This window comes from Pseudorasbora parva, chromosome 12 (assembly GCF_024679245.1).
Source record: "Pseudorasbora parva isolate DD20220531a chromosome 12, ASM2467924v1, whole genome shotgun sequence".
Lineage (NCBI taxonomy): Eukaryota > Metazoa > Chordata > Actinopteri > Cypriniformes > Gobionidae > Pseudorasbora > Pseudorasbora parva.
In genome coordinates, this window is record NC_090183.1 from 23,819,049 (window position 1) to 23,842,760 (window position 23,712).

At 40.2% G+C, this 23,712-nt stretch overlaps 1 protein-coding gene across 7 annotated transcripts in view; it reads left to right on the forward strand.

Moving 5' to 3' along the window:
- LOC137094190 (phosphoinositide 3-kinase regulatory subunit 6) overlaps positions 1–17,641 on the forward strand; it is a 34,979-nt gene extending 17,338 nt beyond the window's left edge. For all 7 annotated transcript variants that reach the window (XM_067459533.1, XM_067459529.1, XM_067459531.1 and 4 more), the window contains 11 exons: positions 1,105–1,567; positions 3,096–3,195; positions 3,350–3,472; positions 4,897–5,004; positions 5,268–5,370; positions 5,513–5,580; positions 10,426–10,516; positions 10,636–10,688; positions 15,509–15,615; positions 16,098–16,889; positions 16,935–17,641. In XM_067459533.1, coding sequence (XP_067315634.1) covers positions 1,105–1,567; positions 3,096–3,195; positions 3,350–3,472; positions 4,897–5,004; positions 5,268–5,370; positions 5,513–5,580; positions 10,426–10,516; positions 10,636–10,688; positions 15,509–15,615; positions 16,098–16,254 — 1,373 coding nt within the window. In that variant the 3' untranslated portion in view covers positions 16,255–16,889; positions 16,935–17,641. The remainder of the gene's footprint in view (positions 1–1,104; positions 1,568–3,095; positions 3,196–3,349; positions 3,473–4,896; positions 5,005–5,267; positions 5,371–5,512; positions 5,581–10,425; positions 10,517–10,635; positions 10,689–15,508; positions 15,616–16,097; positions 16,890–16,934) is intronic.
- The last annotated feature ends 6,071 nt before the right edge of the window (positions 17,642–23,712 follow it).

Here is a 23,712-nt window from a genome sequence, read left to right on the forward strand (position 1 = left end):
ATTGTCCAAAATGTCTTGGCATGCTGAAGCATTAATAGTTCCTTTCACTGAAACTAAGGGGCCAAGCCCAACCCCTGAAAAACAACCCCACATTATAATCCCCCTCCACCAAACTTTACAATTGGCACAATGCAGTCAGGTAAGTACCGTTATCCTGGAAACCGTAAAACCCAGACTCATCCATCGGATTGCCAGACAGAGAAGTGTGATTCGTCACTCCTGAGAACACGTCTCCACTGCTCTAGATTCCAGTGGTGGCGTGCTACACCACTGCATCCAACGCTTTGCATTACAGTTGGTGATGTATGACTTGGATGCAGCTGCTCGGCCATGGAAACTCATTCCATGAAGCTCTCTACACACTGTTGAACTAATCTGAAGGCCACACAAAGTTTAAAGGGTCTGTGGCTATTGACTCTGCAGAAAGTTGATTACGTCTATGCACTGATGTCGCCACACGCTGACCCCGCTCTGTGATTTTACATGGCCTACCACTTTGTGGTTGAGTTGCAGTTATTCTTAATTGCTTCCACTTTGTTATAATACCACAAACAGTTGACTGTGGAATATTTAGTGAGGAAATTTCACCAATGGAATTATTGCACATGTGGCAACCTATCACTGTACCACGCTTGAATTCACTGAGCTCCTGAAAGTGACCCATTCTTCCCTAAAGGTTTTTAGAAGCAGTCTGCATGCCTAGATGCAGGTATTTTATACACCTTTGGCCATGGAAGCAATTGGAACACCTGACTTCAATGATTTGGAGGGGTGCCCCAATACATTTGGCAATATAGCATATCTGATGATAGTCTAGAAGGAGATATGTGTGAGATTACTACACAGTAAATTAAATGTTTTTTTTTTTTTTTGTTTTTTTTTATATTATTTGGGGACTGAAATAAACTAACTTCATTAAATTACAGCAACAAAAACAATATTTCAGGGTTGAAATATAAACCGCTGACTGTTTCGCCTATCCAGTAGCCGACTCAATAAACTAATCTAAACTAGCACACATGAACTCATCCAAACCAAAGAAAGTTACTGAAATGAGGCTGTTCACTAAAATGCAACATATATTTTTGATTGTGTCTCTCACAGGGAGAGAACTGGCCAAATTCATCCGTTCTGGATCCTACTGTGAAAACCTCTCTCTCAACGCAGATGAGTTCTATATGTCGGACCTCCACACAGAGCTCATCTCAGAGATGCCGCGCCACTCTATCATGTCGACGGACAGCGGTATAGAGCGTGACATGCAGGGAACTGAGACTTCTGACATGGAATTTACTGGAGAAAGATGCTTAAAGTCTGAACAAACCAGTGGGCGACTCTCACGGCGTGGAGGAATCAAGGTGAAGCCGTCGGTCACTGACAGCATGGCTCTGATGCAGGACGCACTGGAGGAGACGGGCACGGCTGGCAGCAGTGGCACACTGCAGAGGAGAGCAGGAAACAGTGGGACCACCTTGCCCAAAGAAGAACGGGACTTCACTGCTAAAATAGTGGTGATGGGAGATGACCGGGCAGTGGGAAGGCTAGCCAGGGCGTACTACTGGTTTAGGTAGGAGACAATATGTCATCTGTGATATATTATGTTATGTTATTATTTGGGTCAAAGGCACATGACAGTGTCTATGATAAAGAAAAGAAAAATCGGTAACACTTTAGAATACTGTTCCGTCATTAATGAATAACTACACAGGAACAAATGAGTAAGGCATTATTAACACTTTAGTAACTACTATTATGTAATAAGAAACTCTGATTAACTAATTAGTAAGTATTAGCACTCATTTGAATGTTGTAATTCACTATAAGCTAACCACTAACTACTATTTTTCATATCTCCTAGAGGGCTTTTAAATAGGTTCATAATTAACATCATTAATGCATAGTGTATCATTAATTCTAAAGTGAGGATCATGATAACCTGCTAGTAATGACTCGAGTATTACCAAATCCTTCAGAAGGAAAAACAAATTATTACTTGTTTGGATTAGTATTCTAAAGTGAAAAGCATGATAGCTCTCTAGTAATGACTGAAGTCATTGTAGTCATTAAAGTTTTTGGATAGTAAAACACAGTAAACAGTCATTACTGTGGGTTACCATGATCTTCACTTTCTTCACTCGTAACATTATTATCCTTACAAAAACCTCTCAAAAAGCTTGCAATGACTTGCAAATGACTGAAATGAAATACAATGAAAATGAATATAATTAAATTTAATATTTTAGGTAATATTAGGGAGTTAATTAGGAATTAAATTATTAGTAATTCCTTCTAAATGTCTTGGTAATCCTTGAGTCATTACTGGGTGATCTTCATTTTTTTAATTAATTATACAATATGCATTATTCACAGTAATTATGAACCTGTATATAGTAGTTCTTAGTAGTCCTCTGGGAGGTATGAAAAAATAATACTTGCGGATTAGCTAACAGTGAATTACCATGTTCAGCTGAGCGCTTATACTTACTAATTCATTAATCAGAGTATCTTGCTAGTTAATAGTTGTAGTCCATTGCTCATTTATTCCTGTGTAGCTATGTATTAATGCAAAACAGTATTCTAAAGTGATACTGTGAAACCACTTTCTTAAAGTTGGTTGCACCACCTGATTTTTCTGAATCACAGAGTGACTTTCTCCTAAGACATAGTAATCAAAAAGACTTTGCCAAAGTACTTATTAAGGTTTTCTTTTCAGTAATTGTATTATTTTAATGAGGTTATTTGATCGTAATGATATCAGGACAGCTCACCCCTATATATTAGTTTATTTATTTATCACCCTTTTTATTTTTAATATACAATTTGATTGGAAGGGGACAAACTAATCGTCCTAAAAATGGATTAAAACAATAATAACATTAAAATATACTGTAGAAAAATGGTGATGATGTATATGGTTGTTATAGAGTTAACATAGTGTAAAGACCCCATAAACAGTTCACTTCAATTTGTTGAAGACGCCTCTTAATTCTCTGTAATGAGGAAGTTATCAGTATGTTTTGTTTCCTTTTTATAAAACCCTCAGATCCCTGTTTTCACACCACTGTTTGATTGAATTGTCTGGCTTTGCTTCACAGGAAAAGGGAAGCCAGGAGACGGTTTCTTACGATGAAAGTCAACCTACAGATGTACTACATCCCCGTTGCTCGCCAGTCGTCTGCAGCTTCCCCTGTGAAGGTTCAAAGACTTAAACCCTTTCTTTATCTTTAAGTTCACGTCTGGCAAGTGTACTGTGATGAATACATGTGAATAGTATACTAGTGTACTTTCATATAAAAAGTACCTTCCATTTTAGCAGAACTAGCATGACCTTATAGAACTTTTGTTTTAGGAGACTGTGCCCTCTACAAGCAGTAATTTCTGTGCTCTGGGATCTTATCTTGGAATGGTGGATCCGTGGTACGAATGCAATGTCTGTAGTCTTGGACAGATCATTCCTGATCTTGTAAGAACGGTATGTCAAAAGATAGACAGATATTTAGCATATTAGCCATTCTTGGGTAAAAATAAATAAATATGCTGATATATTTTTAGTAAGTGATGTCAGTCAGTATGGAATGAGGAAGTTTGAAAGTTTCTCTTTCAGGTATTTTTTTTCTCTGGCCATTTCCTTGTATAAATGCAAAGCTAGCAACTGTTCTTTGTGAAAAACATGATCCATTCAACTGGCATTTTAGATTTTTTTTAATCATTTGTTAGGCTATTTATTGCTTTAAATATCAAGAAATGTGTAAACAAATGACAGAATAAATTTTTATTGCCACGCTCATGATACATATTTAAACACCCCCCCAGTGAAAAAGATTTCACTTTAACACTTCTAAGAATAGAGTACTCATTACGGAAATAATATACTTCAAAATGAGAACTGAATGTAATGTTTTCGGGTTCTTAATTGCATCTTAAATTAAATTAAATGAAAATGTATTTTCATTGTTTTGACTCACTTAAATTGGACTTAAGTACATATTTATTTTGTGAAATACTTTTAGGTAACACTTTATTTAGATTGTCCACTTTAAATATTCTACTAACTATAAAAAGGAGTTATTAGAGAATTAGACTGTGTGCTTAATATCTGCTAACACTTTATTTTGATGGTCCCAGATATTTTACTGACTAAGTCACTTTGCAACTATATATGCCAACTTATTCTACTAACCCTAACCCTAAAAGTCTATAATACTCTAGGGCCTGGTTTTACAGACAGGGCTTATCTGTGAGTAAAACCAGGGGTAGCAGTTAGTTGATGTGTCACAAATGTAAAGGCTTTGTAGTAGAAACTCACAAGACAAAGATGAACATGAAATTACTTTACTAATAAATGCATCATGATTTATGATCATAACAAATTCCTGAACGTGTTAACGTAATATAAACTGTCAACATAGAGTAAATGAGGAACTAAATCATGAACTCCTGAATGTGACTAACAATTGAGTAACTATGGAAACAAACAAGAACTAATACAAACATGACAGAAACTGAACTAAATTGAACATAACCCTGACAACATGTAGTTGCAAATTAATAAGAGTCATTTGACATGTAGATGCAAAGTTACTTATAGTTAGTAGAATGTCTAAAGTGGACTTTCGAAAAGTCTAACTTGTTATTGTTTTGGAAATATGGCTAAATGTCACTTTTTAAAAGTGTACTTAAGTGTGTAAATAAATGTTGTCGTGGAAATAGCTTCATTAATATTTATTTTCTTCAAGTACAAAAAAATACAATACTTATGTTTTGAAGAATTTAACACTTCTTTTTCACTAGAGTCATCAAACATTGATCCTAGTGAATTATGTCAATGTCATTTTTTATATTATAATTAACTTTACATGCAAATGGTTCTGCTATGTTTTATTTTTATTCTTCCAGTCCAACAGTGGCAAGCCACACGAATCTGACCTTTTCTTAGCTGACATCGTCTCGTACTACGTGCGCATGGGACAGCAGCCTGTGTACTTTAACATTTACTACATCAAGGTGAGATCTAATGACCCTTTTGTAATGTTTTATGTAGTCAGCTTTTTTCAGCTATGATCCAATGAAAATCAGGTGTGATTTAGTGGTTCGCAATTAATGCTAGATAAGCATAAAGGATGTGAAAGCAGTATGAGAGAAGAGAAAGCACACAAATTTGTTCAGAATGTCAAGCTGTTTATGTTTGAAGTGCTTAATGATTTATAAAACACTTTCTAAAATAATACATAACAGTCTTGTTTTTATTTTCTGTTTTACTTTCGTAGATTTACTTATCCAACAATTCCAAAGAAGCTTTGGAAGAAGTTTTTGTCACAGATCTGGAAGTGGATTTCCCAGAATTCAAAATGGCCCAAGTAGCACAAAAAGGTGTGTGAGAGACTTCAACTGTTTTGAACTTATGAACTATATTCAGCAACAAAAGTCAGGATGAGTATAGTCATTGGCACACAAAACAAAATAGGCCAGTGGTTTATTTGGCCAACATTTAATGCCCACATTCTTCCCTCAGACAATGTCAAACAGAAGAAGATGCCTGCCGAGCTGTGTGGGGCTCTGATCTCCTTTAGCTATCTAAAAGTGAGTGTCTATGTGAATGTGATTCTTGACGTATTTATACAGAACTTTAATGTAGTCACACACAATGTGTCTGTTGCTGATATTCAGTTCCCTTTCAGTCGGTCACGTTCGACGTACGTCGGACTTAGACCAACGAATTGGGATCACTTCTGGGAGCCCCTATCAGCTTCGAGATGTAGAAAACGGCCCAGTGAACATTGGCGTGCGTGCTTTGCATATCGCACCCCGCCCCGCTGCGCAGGTATAAAGCGGAAGCGATCACCATGCACCGTTGTCATTCACTTCGGAGCCGAACGGCGTTGATGAAGCATCTGACTGCCTGCTATATAGCAAAGAGAGAGAGAGAAAGCATGCCGGGGGAAATTGCTCTTGTGTTGGCCAGACGGCTTCAGACAGTGCGACCGCGATCTCACTGCTGCTGAGAGAGCTGCTGTTTTCACAGCAAACTGAGCAAATTGCACTTTACACACACACACACACCACACACCACACACAGTTGGTTCGGTGGGCGTGTTCCTTTTTCTGGTGAGAGCAGAAAACAGGCTGCACACAAAACCTGTTTATTTCTGCCACGGTCGATCCCTGGGTGCATTCAACACCTAAAAGAGCAAATTTTCCTCACAAAAAGAGCTACACGGGTAACGTGCCGTCCTTTTCAAGATTTCTTTCCACCCGTGCGTTTCTGGATGCGGTCGTTCCCTGTCGCCCGCTGACGGTCCCAAGCGCTGTATCACGTGCCTGGGCTTAGAGCACGCTGAGGCAGCATTTGTGTATAGTTCGTGTTCTCACTGCGGGAACATGACTATCTCGGCGCTTAGGTCGAGACTCGCCTACCTCCGGGAAGGTGGAGTCCCCCTACCCATAGCTCGATCTAGGTCTATTCCTGCCCAGCAGAATAGACCTACTTTGATGGATGGCCGGGGTGACCTGAGGATCATGGTTAGGGCAAACCCGTCGAGTGAGCCTCCGCGGGACCCTAATCCCTCACAAGCGCCGCAACCGGTGGTGCTTCCCTGGGACCCCGTCGGCCCCACACATGCGCAGCCGACGGTGTCTTTTGGGGCACCCGCGGACGAACAGATGTCGCTCGCTGCATTGGAGGGGGAGTTTCAGACCTCTGGGGATGAAGATTCGGCTGTACTGCCTCCATCTGGGAGAGTGGCAACGGTCGAGTCAGACCCGGAGTTGACGGCTATGCTTTCCCGGGCCGCCGAAAAGGTCGGGCTTGAGGGGAACCCTCCACCACGTCCCGAACCTTCTAGGTTGGACGATTGGTTTCTCGGGGCGGGCCGCGCTGGTTCTCAGCGTCCCGCTCCAGTGTCTTTCTTCCCAGAGGTGCATGAGGAGCTGACTAGGTCGTGGAAAGCACCATTTAGCGCCCGTGGGCGACCTAGTGGCTCCTCCCTCCTCACTACCCTTGACGGCGGGCAGGCCAGGGGGTATGAGGGTCTCCCGCTGGTGGAGCGGGCCGTCACAATGCAACTGTGTCCGACGTCCGCCTCTAGCTGGCGCGGGGACCCGAAGCTCCCATCCAGGGCATGTAGGGTCTGACCGCGAAGGCCTATAGGTCCTGTGGCCAGGCCGCCTCCGCCCTGCATGCTATGGCGCTGTTTCAGGTGCACCAAGCACAGGCACTCATGGACATGCACTAGGGTAGTCCGGGCCCAGAACTCCTCCGGGAGCTCTGGACGGCGACGGACCTCGCCCTACGGGCGACGAAAACCACCGCCCGTGCTATTGGCCAGGCGATGTCCACCTTGGTGGTCCGGCCTCCACCCCGCCGCAGCCCAGCAGCAGCCTCCACCCAGGCGTAGGCGTGGAGCCGGCCGCGGGAAGGACATCCAGCCCGCTCAGGCCGCTGCCAAGCCAGGTGGCAAGCGTCGTCGTAAGAGACCCTGAGACGGGCCACCCAGAGATGGAGGATCCTGCTCAACAGGAAGTGGCAGCAGCACCACTTCCTCCCCCCGGGCCGGGGGGCTCCTTTGTGACAATAACATCTGTCACGCCCCTGGCCTCACGGCCGGTGGTACCCAAAACTTCGCAAAAAGAGCAGTTTCCAAAATCTCTGGGTGCCAAGAGAGCACGCTTGGCGGTGTGCAACGCTTCCATGCCTTGCCGCCCTCAGGCGCCTCTCCAATCGCCTTGAATTCGTTCAAACGCAGGACGGCGGTCCCACTGAAACAATTTCAGAGGCTCCTGGGGCATATGGTATCCGTAGCGGCAATGACGCCGCTCGGATGATCCATATGAGACTGCTTCAACGCTGGCTACACGACCGAGTCCCGAGGTGGTGCAGTTTCAGGTCTGTGGACGGGCCTCAACTGTAATCCCACATCAACTGCCTGGAGTTGTTAGCAGTCTGTCTTGCCCTGAGCCACTTCAAGATGCCGCTCCAGGGCAAGCACGTTCTGGTCCGTACGGACAGCACTGCGGCCGTAGCGTACATCAACAAACAGGGTGGTCTACGCTCCCGTCGCATGTCACAACTCGCCCGCCACCTCCTGTTATGGAGTCAGAAGTATCTGAGGTCACTTCGTGCCACTCACATTCCGGGCCTGCTCAATCGTGGGACCGACGAGCTCTCACGACAGCCAGTGCTTCCGGGAGAGTGGAGACTCCATCCCCAGGTGATCCAGCTGATCTGGGACCGCTTCGGGGCCCCCGGACACGGCTCACTGCCAGTTGTTTTATTCCCTGACCGAGGGGACCCTCAGCATGGATGTGCTGGCACACAGCTGGCCCCGGAGCCTACGCAAATATGCGTTTCCCCCAGTGAGCCTTCTTGCACTGACTTTGTGCAAGGTCAGGGAGGATGAGGAGCAGGTCCTGTTGGTGGCGCCGTACTGGCCCAACAGGACATGGTTCCCGGAACTAGTGCTCCTTGCGACAGCACCTCCTTGGCCCATTCCTCTGAGGAAGGACCTCCTGACTCAGAGACGGGGCACCCTCTGGCACCCGTGTCCAGACCTCTGGAAACTCCATGTCTGGTCCCTGGACGGGACGCGGAGGTTCTAGGTGGTCTGCCATAGGCTGTAGCAGACACCATCGCTTCCGCTAGAGCTCCCTCTATGAGGCACCTCTATGCGTTGAAGTGGAACCTGTTCGTCGACTGGTGCTCTTCTCATCGAGAAGACCCCCGAAGGTGTTTGGTCAGGGCCGTGCTTTCCTTCCTACAAGATGGGTTGGAGAGAAGGCTGTCTCCCTCCACCCTCAAGGTGTATGTGGCCGCAATCGCTACCAATCACGAACTAGTAGAAGGTAAGTCTTTGGGGAAGCACGACCTGATCGTCAGGTTCCTGAGGGGCACGAGGAGATTAAATCCACCTCGCCCCCCCTCTATACCTTCTTGGGACCTGTCTCTGGTGCTTAGTGCACTTCAGAGACCTCCTTTTGAGCCTTTGCAGTCAGTGGAGTTAAAAATTCTGTCTCTAAAGACAGTACTCCTGACTGCATTGGCCTCTATCAAGAGGGTAGGGGACCTGCAGGCATTTTTGGTCGACGAATCGTGCCTGGAATCCGGATACGTGCCCAAGGTTCCCACCACTCCCTTCCAGGACCAGGTAGTGAACCTGCAAGCGCTGCCTTCGGAGGAGGCAGACCCAGCCCTGGCTTTTCTCTGTCCTGTCTGAGCACTTTGGACGTATGTGTACAGAACGCAAAGCTTTAGGACTTCAGAGCAGCTCTTCATCTGTTACGGAGGACAGCAGAAGGGAAAGGCTGTCTCCAAGCAGAGGATGGCCCACTGGATAGTGGATGCCATTATCTTGGCTTATGAGTCCCAAGACGTGCCCTGCCCGCTCGGGATTAGAGCCCACTCCACCAGGGGTGTAGCCTTTTCCTGGGCGCTGGCTCGTGGCGCCTCGCTGACAGATATTTGTAGAGCTGCGGGCTGGGCAACACCCAACACGTTTGCTAGATTTTATAGCCTACGTGTAGAACCGGTATCTTCCCGTGTACTCACTTCTCATAGTCGGTAGCACCGAAGTGCCTGTTCTAATGTCGGCTTGCTGCGCCACTCCCTTCCTCATGGAACGGATACGTGCGCTTATGTGCTCCAGTCGAGTTCCCCAGCATGGCGAACCCTGTCGAGTCCTCCACAACCCACGGCAGTCAGGCATGGCAGAGCGTCTGACACCAGGTTTAACACTCGTATGCAGTGTGGAACTTGTGTTAGGCTGGGTTCCATATGTAGTGACCCCCACGGCGGTCCCATATGTGTATTCTCCACGGTACGGCTCCCTACGGTGAGCTGTGTCTTTTCCTTGACAGAGCCCGCTCTGCCGTCTTAGTGCCATCAGGGCCGGGGCCACCCCTGGGACTCCCGTATGGAGCACTGCCCACAGCCAGTCCATACGTGTATTCCACACGTTATCTCCTACGGGGTCCGAGTAACTGTGGCGTTTTCCATAGGGATCCCAATTCGTCGGTCTAAGTCCGACGTACGTCGAACGTGACCAACTGAAAGGGAATGTCTTGGTTACGTATGTAACCCTCGTTCCCTGAAGGAGGGAACGAAGACGTACGTCCCGTCGCCACAGTTGCTGTACCATCACTGCAGCCTCGGTTAGGCTCCTTAGTGAAAAACAACGGTGCATGGTGATCGCTTCCGCTTTATGCAAAGCACGCACGCCAATGTTCATTGGCCAGTTTTCTACATCTCGAAGCTGATAGGGGCTCCCAGAAGGGATCCCAATTCGTCGGTCTAAGTCCGACGTACGTCCTTCAGGGAACGAGGGTTACATACGTAACCGAGACGTTTTCTTGTGAGTCTATAGTTTCAAAGAGGCTTAAAAAAGCGACTAGCAAATCTTACTTGACCTCATATGACCTTCACATTACTTTTAGGTGTCTCTAAGCAACAGGGAGGTTGAAAAGGGGTTCTCACTCAGAACCACTGGTGCCCAAATTTCAGCAATACCAGAAAACAAAACTGAAGGTAAAGTGAAATTATTTGAATGAAAAGGTTTTTCCTTTTTTTTTTTTATATCAGTTTAGATTATTTTTTACCTGACCAAATTTAAATCAATTACTATTTTTATTTCTTTCCATTTGTAGATCTCAACTGTCTCACAGTCACTTTCAATGACACAAAGCCAAAGAGTAACACAGTAAGTCTGGCCAAGCCTCAGAAACTGTACAATCTGTGAAAACTGTGGGTATATCTATCCAGAAAAGTTGGGGCATTCTGTAAAACATAATAAAATCAAGAATCTGTGATTCTCTGAAGAAAGTACAAAAAATGAAATTCGACTGTTTTCAATATATACACATTTTGATGGCTGCAACACAATCCAAAATAGCTGCAACAGAGGCAAAATAAAATTTAATGTCATTAATGTCTTTCCACACCCGTAAGACCTCCGTTCATCTTCAGAACACAGTTTAAGATATTTATATTTAGTCCGAGAGCGTATGGAAGTGTATGCACACTTCTGTCCATGTCTAGAAAGGGAATAAAAACATCATCAAAGTAGTCTAAATGTGACATCAGTTAGTTAATTAGAATCTCTTGAAGCATCAAAAATACATTTGGGTCCAAAAACTATGACAGCTTTATTCTAAAACTTTATTCAGCATTGTCTTCGCTTCCCTGTTTGTTTTCAATCATCAAATAAAGATTCAAATGGTTGTGAATCAAATTATTGATTCATGATTCGGATCGCCATTGTCACATGATTTTGGCAGTTTGACACGCGATCCGAATCATGAATCAATCCGCTGATTGGGGAAAAAATGTAAATGTAAATTTTTTCCCCAAAAATGTATTTTCGATGATTCAAGAGATTCTAATTAAAGCTACACTATGTGATATTTCCCCCCATCTAGCGGTGTAAAGGTATATGACAATCCAGTGAATATTAGTTTCTGTTCCTCTCAATTTCGATTTCGGCAAAAAGCGAAGCTTGAATTTACGGGTATGTCCCTCTTTGGCTAATGTACTTTCAAGATGGAGGAGCAACATGGCGACCGGCATTCGAACCCCTCACCCGTATGTATTTTCAATAGCATATTATAAACTTATGAAAATACTTTATTAATTGAAAGAAGTAAATATACATTAATGAGCACATATATTTTTGAAAGAACTAAGTGTTTTTAGCTAAGAATAAACTAAAAAGGTTACACAGTGTAGCTTTAACTAACTGATGGCACATATGGACTACTTTGATGATGTTTTTATTCTCTTTCTGGATATGGAGAGTATAGTGTGCATAAACTTCCATACGCTCTCGGACTGAATATAAAATATCTTAAACTGTGTTCCGAAGATGAACGGAGGTCTTACGGGTGTGGAATGACATTAGGGTGAGTCATTAATGACATACATTTCCTTTTTGGATTAACTAACCCTTTAAAAGTCTGTAGAATATCCAAGTTAAACTGTTTTGAATCAGCCCAAAATTAGCAGGTAAACTGGTAATAGGTGAGGGTATCGTGTTTTGGTATAAAAGGAGCATCCACCAAAAGACTTTGCAAGCAAAGATGGGTCATGACTCACCACTTTGTGTCAAATTTCATGAGAGAATTGTCAAACAGTTCAAAAATCCCATTTCTCAATGCAAGATTGCAATGTATTTAAGTCTTTTACGAACTACAATACATAATAATGTCAAAAGATTCAGGGAATCAAGAGAAATCTTATTTCATGTAGGACAAGGCAGGAGACCTCTGTTGAATGCGTGTGACATTTGAGACCTTATATTGCATGGCATAACATGCTACACATGGGCTAAATATAGTCACGTGGGCTGGGGAGTACTTCAGAAAACTGTTGTCTGCTGCTGCATCTTGAATCTCCTTATGGAAACGGAAAGCTTTACATCTGTACAATGCAGATATGGCGCTGAGTTCTCTGGGCCCGAGCTCATCTCAGATGGTCCAGAAGACAGTGGAAATGTGTGTTGTGGTTTGATGTATCCACATTTCAGCTTGTTTTGGGGAAAAACTAACTTTGAGTTCAAAGTCTCAAAGACAAAAAGGACCATCCAGACTTTCATCAGTGACAGATGCAAAAGCAAACATCTGTCATGGTATGATGGTGCATCAGATGTCATCTTGATATGGAGGTGTATATTGGGATTGTACAGATCCATATACTTCCATCAAGATGACGTCTTTCCTGGGAAGCAAGACAATATTAGGCCTCATACTGCACATGCTAAAACAGAGTGGTTTCTAGACATAACACCATAGAAGGGATGTGCTTGACCGCCTGCCTGCAGTCCAGATCTGTCTTTTATTGAAAATGAATAGCCTATCATGAAAAGAAGAATCAGACGACCACAGACTGTATTAGGCAAGATTGAGCAAAAAGTCCACTTGCAAAACTTTGACAATTAATATCCTCAATTCTCAAACATTTAAAAAGTGTAATTAAAAGGAATGGTAATGCGACAGTTGTAAACATGCCTCTGTCCCCAAAAAATTTTTTGGAGTGTGTTGTAGCCATTAAAATCTAAATTTGTTGATTTTTACAAAATACACTTGGTTGGTCAGCGAAATATTTTTACTTTTGTCAGTAAAATAAAGGTTAAAGAGAATTAACAAATAACAGATTCTTGATTTTATTGCATTTGACAAAATATCCCAACTTTTTGGGATTTGGGGTTGTATGATCTTGTATGGTCCCTTTTTTTGTACAAGCTGTGTATCTTCAGCACTCGAGGGAAAATGCATGTGTGTGCAAATCATTGCATTGATTTCCCACTGAGAAAGCTCCACTCCCAGCTGGCCGTATTTATGGGTGGCTTCTTCCGTGTTAAACGAGGTCTCGTTGGCCTTGAGATGGCTATATCTAAAAGATCTATTTCCTGCTCCATGCAGTAAAGGATTGAATATGATGACCTATTGGAGTGTATGACTCATGCCACAGCCTGAACTGATCCGGCTCGAAACACGAGACTGCAGATGGTCGCTTAGATAAACGATATCTGCAGTGTGCCGCTCCGGTGAGCCTCCTTTTCTCTCAGAGCTGTACTTTGAGCTGTCAGATTTGTGGAGCCATCCATACTCTGCTCGCGTTCAAATGTGGAGGGGTTGTGTGAGCAGGGTTATAGGAGGTTTATCGTCATGATGATGAAGGCTCACGTTTTGCCCTCTAAGCCATGTCAGACAACATCCAGGCTGGTGGGCAGAGTGTATGCAGCGGCCACTCAAACTGGTGGAGTTTTTGGACATTATGTGAGGACAGTCCAGTACGGTCTCTGAACTGTATATAGCCACAGATCTAGCTCATCATGCAACCAAGCATGTGGCCCACTCAATAGTGAAGGAAAGGCATCTGTCAGGCATCAGGAAAATGTATAAAACTTACTGATGGCCCTGTCTCGTCCTCTGGACTTTTTTGGCACTGCCATTGAGATGGTGTTGGACAGGTTTAGAGAGACAAAAGCGCAGTCATCTGCCTTTGGGAAGTATATCCCTCACCGGGGTCCATTCTCCTCATAAATCTGCTTCCTCACCATGAACGTATTCCTGGAGAGAAGAGCAGGAGGCAAGTGTGGCTTCCCAAGCATTTCCAAGCATTTTTAGTGCATGGATCTGAGGGCTTTGGGTGTGGCAAAAAGGATTGAAGAGGAGAGTGATTAAGTGGGGCGCCATCCAAGCCCCTTTTCCTACTATTTCTTCCCTTTCTTCCAGTCTCCACATCCAAAAGATGCAAAAGGTTGTTTTCAAACTAAAACTTAAGAGTCGAGTAAAAATAAGCCATGGGAACTGTCTATCATGTTGGAATTGGGGCAACCTAAACTGAAGTTGGGCCCACTTACCATGATGGAAAGTAAGCTAAGGCCTAAGGAGCCTGTTATTCAGCTACCTAATAAATTATTCATGAGTACAGGGCAGGTTAGTCAATCCTCTTGTTGGGTCAGTTTATGGTACTCACTTCTCAGAAGAAGAGCTGGACAGATAGCTGAATAACATTCATTATTATACTTATTATATCTTTTCTGTCCCCTTGTTTAGGACTGGATATTAAAGGGTTAGTTCACCCAAAAATGTAAATTCTCTAATTAATTACTTACCCTAATGTCGTTCGACACCCGTAAGACCTCCGTTCATCTTCGGAACACAAATAAAGATATTTTTGTTGAAATCCGATGGCTCAGAAAGGCCTTCATTGACACCAATGTCATTTTCTCTCTCAAGACCCATAAAAGGCACTAAAGACGTCGTTATTAAGTCCATCTCACTACAGTGATTCTACAATCATTTTATGAAGCGACGATAATAGTTTTTGTGCGCAAAAAAAACGAAATAACGACTTATATAGTGATGGGCCGTTGATAGAGATCGCGTGTCAAACTGCTGAAATCGCGTGACATTGGCGATCCAAAACCGGAATAGATTCACTGATTCATAACGTTCTAAACTTTGTTTTGAAATCGGCCCATTGCTATATAATTTGTTATTTTATTAATTTTTTTGCTCACAAAAACTATTCGCGTCACTTCCTAAAATAATTGTAGAATCGCTGTAGTGAGATGGGCGTTGTAACGACATCTTTTAGTGCCTTTTATAGGTCTTGAGAGAGGTAATGACATTGGTGTCAATGAAGGCCTGTCTGAGCCATCGGATTTCAACAAAAATATCTTCATTTGTGTTCCGAAGATGAACGGAGGTCTGATCTGATGATGTGTTGTCAGGTGCCCTGATTATACATTGAGGTGCACCTTGCTACGTCATCACACTGTGGCGGCCAATGACTGCAATGATGTTACATGTGCCTCAGACACCGGGTTCAGTGAGGACACATCCCCATAGTGCCATAATCCTTTAGGGAACCGGAACCCTACATTTGGAACCCTAGGACATTTTACGTTGTTGGACTGCAACCTTGAAGTGTGTTTAGCTAAGGCTCTTATGAGTAGGAAATGCAAATGATAGCTGATTAAGTTTGGACATTTATGCTGTTTCTTCGTTTTATAAGGAGAAAAAGATCAGAACGTGCAATTTTAAATTGAAGACGCCAGACAAATCAACTTTCACGGTGCGTTTGGACAAAGACTTTCGAAGGAAATTTATGAACGTTGAGAGGTGAGAAATCTTTTTTTTCTGCTACAGCTATCATCATTTAATTAGGCAAGTTTTGGGGTCAGTAAGATTTAAAATAATTTTGAAATAAGTCTCTTATGCCCAACAAGGCTGCATGTATTTGATTGAAAACCCAGTAAAAACAGTCATATTATGAAATATTACTACACTTTTGTTACAATTTCTTTTTTCCCTAAAAATGTTGTTTATTCCTGTGATGGCAAATATGAATTTTCCATTACTCCAGTCATTAGAGCCACATGATCCTTCAGAAATCATTTGAATATGCAGTTTTGGCATTTAAGAAACTTTCTTATTATTATCAGAATTGAACTGCTACAAACAAACATTTAAAGGAACAACACTTTTGATCAATTTATTGCATCCTTGCTGAATAAAAGTATATTATAAACTCTTACTGACTGACATTTTTCTGGTCTTAAAGTGATATTGATTTGTTTTTTATTGTATATTTTCTAATACAGCATTGAAGTCTCTCCTTGTCGAGACCCTGGATATTATATTCAAAAATCCTTAAAGTCAAAGTTCATGGCAGAAGACGACGGCGATGCTGGACTGAGCAAATACATGAGCAAAGGATTGCCTTTGCCCATTAACACTTTTGCAGGAATAATCGACTAAATGAACAAAGATCAGGATAAAGCTTGCTGTCAATATAAAGGCCAGATCTGGACTCTTGCAATATGTGTGTTGTGTTTTAAACAATGCACTATTCAGTAGTGTCTGTATGTGATCAAATGATCAGCTAAGACACTTCACCAAGCAGGTTTTACTGCATTATGTACTTTCATTTGTGAAACACAAGCTGATCAATCCAGGAAGTATTTTAATCTGTAACACAGCTAATTTACTAACACTAATGCAGTCATGGTATTAAGTTTCTCAAAGACTTAATAGTTACTTGAACTTGTTTTACCTTGTTTTCTGTGTTAACAATGAACCTGTTCCTTAATGTACAAAAAATGAAGTGCATGTGATAGTGGATTCTCCACACCAAGTTTCCATCAGAAAACGAATGGTTTATTATAAATGGACTGCATTTATATAGGGCTTTTAACAGACCCTATGGCCATCCAAAGCGCTTTACATTTTGCCTTACGTTCACCCATTCATACACCAACGGCGATGTCAGCCATGTGGGGCTCCATCCAGCTCGTTGGGAGCAGCTGGGGTTAGGTGTCTTGCTCATGGACACCTTGACACTTTTGTCAGGTGGAACCGGGGATTGAACCACCAACCTTTCGGTTTGTAGACAGGCTACATGAGCCACTGCCGCCCCCATTATATATAATATAATGCAGGAATAATGTGCAGTTAGTCTGCACACCGTATGCCATTGGACCAAGTGTTTCAGAGAAACTGACATTACCTTAATCGAGCCCCATTATTTGCACTTCTTTGATACATATCTGATAAACGTATACATGTTTACATTTGGAGTGTTTCATGAGAATTACATGTTTTTGCAGCATCTAAACCATATTTACATTTACAAAAGCATAACGGTTATCAGTTTTTCTTACTGTCTGTGTGACTTATGACTAGAACAGTATTGCTACACAAAGTAATGGTTTGCAGTCTTTGAAAGGTTGTGTTGTGCATTAAGGTGATCATCATGACTGGTCTCTGACACGAGTGAAAGTCTTTCTTTTTTTAACAATTATTAGTGGTGCCAATATTTTGATCTGACTTCCTCAAATGATTGTCTGTACAGTAGTCTCTGAAAGTGTACTCTGTACAGTACACTTTTGTTTTTGTCTTCCCATTCTTCCAGTCTTTTAAAGAACAAATATAATCACAATAATATAATTAGCAAACCCAATTTAGCTTTATTTGATTTATTTTTGTGTGGCATTTATTCATGCCAAAAGTTTGCACAGTTGTTGAAATGACCTCTGGTTTTGTGAAGATTGTGATTTGATTTTGTAAATACATGTAAAAAATAAATGTAGCACTTTCAAATGACTGAAAAAAATAATAAGCTGCAATAAACTTGGATAAATATTTGCTTACACAGTTACGATGTACAACACATTTACCACAGAGTAATAGAAAATAGAAACAAATATTTATGTATTAAGAAGGAATCCTGACAGCACAAAAGTATTGTTTTATGGTATTAATAATTACACAGGAACAAATGAGTAACACAATATTAACATTCTAGTTACTATTAACTACACTGAATAACAAATAGAAAGTAATAACACTCAGTTGAATGTGGTAGTTCACTATAAGCTAATCAATAACTACTTTTTTCATACTTTCCAGAGGACTACTAAGAACTACTATATGCAGGTTCATAATAAATGTGAATAATGCATTATACATAATTAATTGTAAATTAAAGGTGTAATGATAACCCACTAGTACATCATTCTAAAGGTATTACTAATTATTTGGATCAATATTCTAAAGTGAAAAACAACTCTGTAATAATTACTGAAGTCATTGTAAGCTTTTGAGGTTTTTGTAAGATTTTTACAGTTTTTTTCAATAGTTTACATGCAATTTTGAAAACTGGTTTCTTTTTTTCAAAATATAATCGCAGTTATCCAAACACCACACTCAATTTGCATAATTCCTAGATTGTTTGCAAAAGGACACACTTCAGTCCAAACATATACACATATTTGTTAAAATGCTATTAGTTTTCATTTAACCTACACAGTCCTCAATGATCAGACACTATTGTAGCCAGTTTCACACTGCTGTGATAAATAAAAAACACATTTGTAAAAAAGACAAATTTTAGGAAATAGCATGTGCTACATTTTGGACAGACATTGCTATGTAAGGGATCATTTAGATGAAAAAAAAAAAAACTGTAACAAACCCACAACATTCTTCATGAATATGAGATATAGGGAGAATATACACAACGGGGCCTACTATAAACTTACCAAGCACTGCACAACACTGATGCTGCAGACTGGATATTTATATTATTTTATATTGTTTATTTCAATACTTACAGTACTTCTTACTATAATCAGTTACAGTAATCAACCAACAATGAAATCAATGTAAAAAAATCTGTAGTCAAATAAAAATGACTGCATGAAGTACATGCACATTGACTCTGAAGAAAAAAGCAACAAGAATACTGTAACTATTCATCATCTCTTTGTCTGGCTGGATCAGGCCATAAGATTCATCCACATCACAGGCTATGTCTTCATTGGCAAGGCAACATTGGAAGAATCACCTCATGTGACGAATCGACCCCTGCACAGAAGCTGCTTCGATATGATCATAGGCCTGCTCCATGGCCGGAATGAGGGGAAAACGATCATAGGGCCGCAGGTCATATACCTTCCACCGCCATGCTGAAAAAAACTCTTCTATTGGATTCTGGAAAGGGGTGTATGGGGGAAGGTATACGACTTCAAATTCAGGGTGCTCATGGAACCAATTCTGGACCAGAGCAGCCCGATGAAATGAGACATTGTCCCAAACGACAATGTACTGCATCTGGTCCACTTGGTTTAAAGCTGTGATAACCTCATGCAATCTGTCAAGAAATGCAAGTATTCGATTTGCATTATAGGGTCCCAGTTTTGCATGGTGGAGAAGGACCCCATTTTGTGTAATAGCAGCGCAAAGGGTGATGTAACCCCTTCACTGCCCTGGGACATTGGTGAGTGTCAAATTACATTTTTCCTTCTTCTTCTTCTTCTTCTTCTTCTTCTTCTTCTTCTTCTTCTTCTTCTTCTTCTTCTTCTTCTTCTAGCTCCTTCCATTTTTGTTGAAGACAGGTGTACTCACCTGCAGACATTTATAGTACACCTGAGTGCTGTGTTTTCAAATTAGCACATGTGTGCTTCCACACTTGGTGGATGTGACTATCCAATTCGTTCATTAGTGTGGTCATTGGCAATCCAAGGCTTTGTAATGTCAAGGAAGTAACCTCACAATCCTTATCTGTGTCTAAGGTATGACAATGTGTGTAGAGTTGTACAAATCACTGTGTGTAATGTTTTGCAAAAAGGGTGAAGCAGACATTGTGTGTAATGTTGTACAAATCTGTGGAAATGTTTTGCTCATTGGAGTAGAATTTTGCAAATTGTGTGAACATTTTTATTTTACTATGTAAACAATCGTAAAAAACTGTAATACTTAGCCTAATTACTAGTGGGTTATCATGATCTCCACTTAAGAATACTGATCCAAATAACTAGTTCCTTCTGAAGGATGTAGGCCTAACTCAGTAGCCTCAGTAGTAAATTTTATTTTGAATAAAGTTTTTTCCCGCTGTTAGGGATGACACAGCTTTACGACGCACTCAACACAATAGCAGCGGCGCGCACTCGTCATCCGCTCACACGATACGCCCCCACCCGCTCGGCTTTTTTCGGAAAGACTCGGAACAGCGCATCTTTCTTATATAATTATTTAAAAAATAAAGACTTTTCGGAGATATGCAGGATGCGATGCTACTCTATAGGTACTCAAGATTGACATGACACTGACTGATAGTGTTTCACCCCCCCCCCCCCCCCCCCTTTAATCATTAATGATCAGTTTCTAAAGTGTTGAGAAGCACCTGGCTGCAGCCTGCAGATCGAGGCGGGGTTGCATGTGGGGGCGGGGTTGCACGTGTCCCCCCGCCCACAACTCGTCTCATTGGTTAGTGCCAAAGTATGACGTCGATTGAGGCGGGGTTGCACCTGGAGCGGGACTGCACGACTCGTCCCGCCCGCAACTCTTCTCATTGGTTAGTGGCGTTCAAGTCTGACGACGTTACGGCAATCAGGAAATGCGGTTAATAACAATGTCCTGAGGCAGTATATGTTCAAGACAGCATGTTTTTAGGAGACATTGATATTCTGAAACACAGTTGTAGGCCTACTAATAAACATATTAGGGATATTATAACAGGTGAAACAGCTACTCATAAAAGTTTATTGTGGAACAGTGTATTTAGAAATATAAACTGGAATAAAGCTTGGTGTACTTTTGAAGCATACTGCTTAAATAATAAAGTAAAAGAAGTTACATTTAAATTTTTACATGGTATATATCCAGCTAAAAGTGTGATAGAGAGGTTTAATTTAGATATTGATTATTCATGTGATTTTTGTTCAATAGAAAAATTATATATTATTCATCTATTTTGTTATTGTATATACACAAAGATTTTTTTGGGTGGACGTGGAAAATTTCATTAGAAAGAAAACAAATGTTATATTTAAATTAAATAATTTTGATATATGTATATTATTCCAATGGATGTAATAATAATAATAATAATAATAATAATAATAATAATAATAATAATAATTTCACCTTTATTGTTCAACCTTTTATTATTTTGGGAACACAAAAAGAAATGGTCAAGATCCAAGCCACATTTTATTCATTTTCTTCAGGAGACTAAGGACTATTGCACCAGTTTGAATAATATTGTGAATAAAAAAGAAAGAAAGACTTGTAATATTCTTAATGAATATACTTTTTTTTAAATTAATTTATCAAGGTTTGTACACTCTGGCATTTTTTTGTTTCATTGTTCTTTTTTTATTTTATTTTGTTGTATATATGTATTAATATGTTTTCTTTGTTGTATATTAATGTTTTTTCTCGCAATAAAAAAAACATGTTAATAACAATGTTTATAATTTCTTATACTTATGAAGTACTATCATGTATAAAACAAAACTGTGCATCCGTTAATTACTTATACCTGGTGATAATATATAGTATCAAACACAACACATTGTAAATTGGTTAATTTTTGGAAAACGTTTTATGTATGTAGACTACTTTCCTAACAAGGTTAGGTTACTGCTTTTGACTTTTCACATCGCAATGTTACAACCCCAAATCAGAAAAAGTTGGGACAGTATGGAATGTGCAAATAAAAAAGAAGTGATTTCTAAAATTACTTTGACTTGTATTTCATTGCAGACAATATGAACACAAAATATTTCATGTTTTGTCTGGTCAACTTCATGTCATTTGTAAATATGCATCCTTTCCTGTCATTCAGACCTGCAACACATTTCAAAAAAAGTTGGGACAGTAAAGCATTTACCACTTTGTAATGTTGCCCTTCCTTTTCACAACACTTAAAAGACGTTTAGGGACTGAAGACACCAAGTGATGATGGTCCATCCCAGATGCCTCCGAGCCCAGAGAAGTCGACGGCGCTTCTGGACACTGTTAACATAAGGCTTCCTTTTGGCACAGTACAGTTTTAACTGGCATTTGTGGATGTAACCACGTATTGTGGTACTTGACAAAGGTTTGCCAAAGTAGTCCTGAGCCCATGTGGGGATATCGCCTATAGATGAATGACGATTCTTGATGCAGTGCCGCCTGAGGGATCGGAGATCACGGTTGTTCAGCTTAGGCTTGCGGCCTTGTCCTTTACGCACTGAAATTCCTCCAGATTCCTTGAATCTTGTAATTATGTTATGCACTGTTGAATGTGAAATATCCAAATCTCTTCCTATCTTTCTTTGAGGAACATTGTTTTTAAACATTTCAATAATTTTCTCACGTATTTGTTGGCAAACTGGCGATCCTCAGCCCATCTTTGCTCCTAAAGGATTAGATCTTTCTTGGATGCTGCTTTTGTACCAAATCATAATTTCAATCACCTGTTGACATCACCTGTTTCAAATCACATCATTATTTAACCCTTTTACCTCATTACTAGCCCTAAATTGCTCCTGTCCCAACTTTTTTTGAAATGTGTTGCAGGTCTGAATGACAGGAAAGGATGCATATTTACAAATGACATGAAGTTGACCAAACAAAACATGAAATATTTTGTGTTCATATTGTCTGCAATGAAATACAAGTCAAAGTAAATTTAGAAATCACTACTTTTTTTATTTGCGTTTTCCAAACTGTCCCAACTTTTTCTGATTTGGGGTTGTACAATGCAATAGTTTAAAATTATTTTTGTTAATGTATATTGTTTATAACAATATACATTAACTTAATTACTTATTTGTAAGTTATTTCTATTGTTATTTCCATCTTATTTGGTTAATATAATTATATTTTATATATATCTTTTATGGTACACGCATCATTTAAATAAAAGTTTAATATTCTCAGCAAGTCTTAGGATGTTATTAAAATGAATAGATTATGGATTTACTTAATAATGAAAAGGGTTAAAAAAAAATACCAGCATGGTTTGTATAACAACATGCCAAGACAAATAGTTCATTGCACACACACACACACACACAGCTTCTCTATAATTCAATTCAAGAAGCTTTTGGCATGACAAAAAAATAAATTTTGTATTGCCAAGGCATTGAAACGTGTGTAATGTATATATTGCGTCTGAACTCGGTGTGTTTCTCTACTGTCCACCACAGTAACCTCAGCTCAGTGTGTGTGTGTGTGTGTGTGTGTGTGTGTGTGTGTATGTAGGCTATGTGTATATATTATATATTATTATTATGATTAATGTTCATATATGTATTTTTAATTATGTTCATAAATTCCTAGCTTTGGCAATATTATATGATTTCATGCCAATGAAATCATGCCAATTTATTCATGATTTCATGCCAATTTATTCATGCCAATAAAACAAATCTGAATCTGATCTATATCTGAAAGATATAGAGAAATAGAGAGATATTATACATCGTATATAATGTATATGTTCAGTTGTTACATGATTTCTGTATTACATGTTTTATTTATTGTTATTATTATTTATTTATTTTATCATTAATATTTTATTAAAATGTATTATTTTGCTATATCTAGCCATCTGCACATAGCCTACTATGTATGTCTTTTTATTTTAGTTCTATTATTATTACTAATATCTCTAAATATATTCAGATGTTACAAATCATTTTTCTATTGTTTGAATGCCTTGGCAATACAAAATGTATTTTTTGTCATGCCAATAAAGCTTCTTGAATTGAATTATAGAGAAGGTGTGTGTGTGTGTGTGTGTGTGTGTGTGTGTGTGTGTGTGTGTGTGTGTGTGTGTGTGTGTGTGTAGTTGTATATACAAATCCCACCTTCTTTATTAGAATTAATTAAACGGTTTTTATATCTCAATAACATTTAACTATTTGTCTTGGCATGTTATTCATA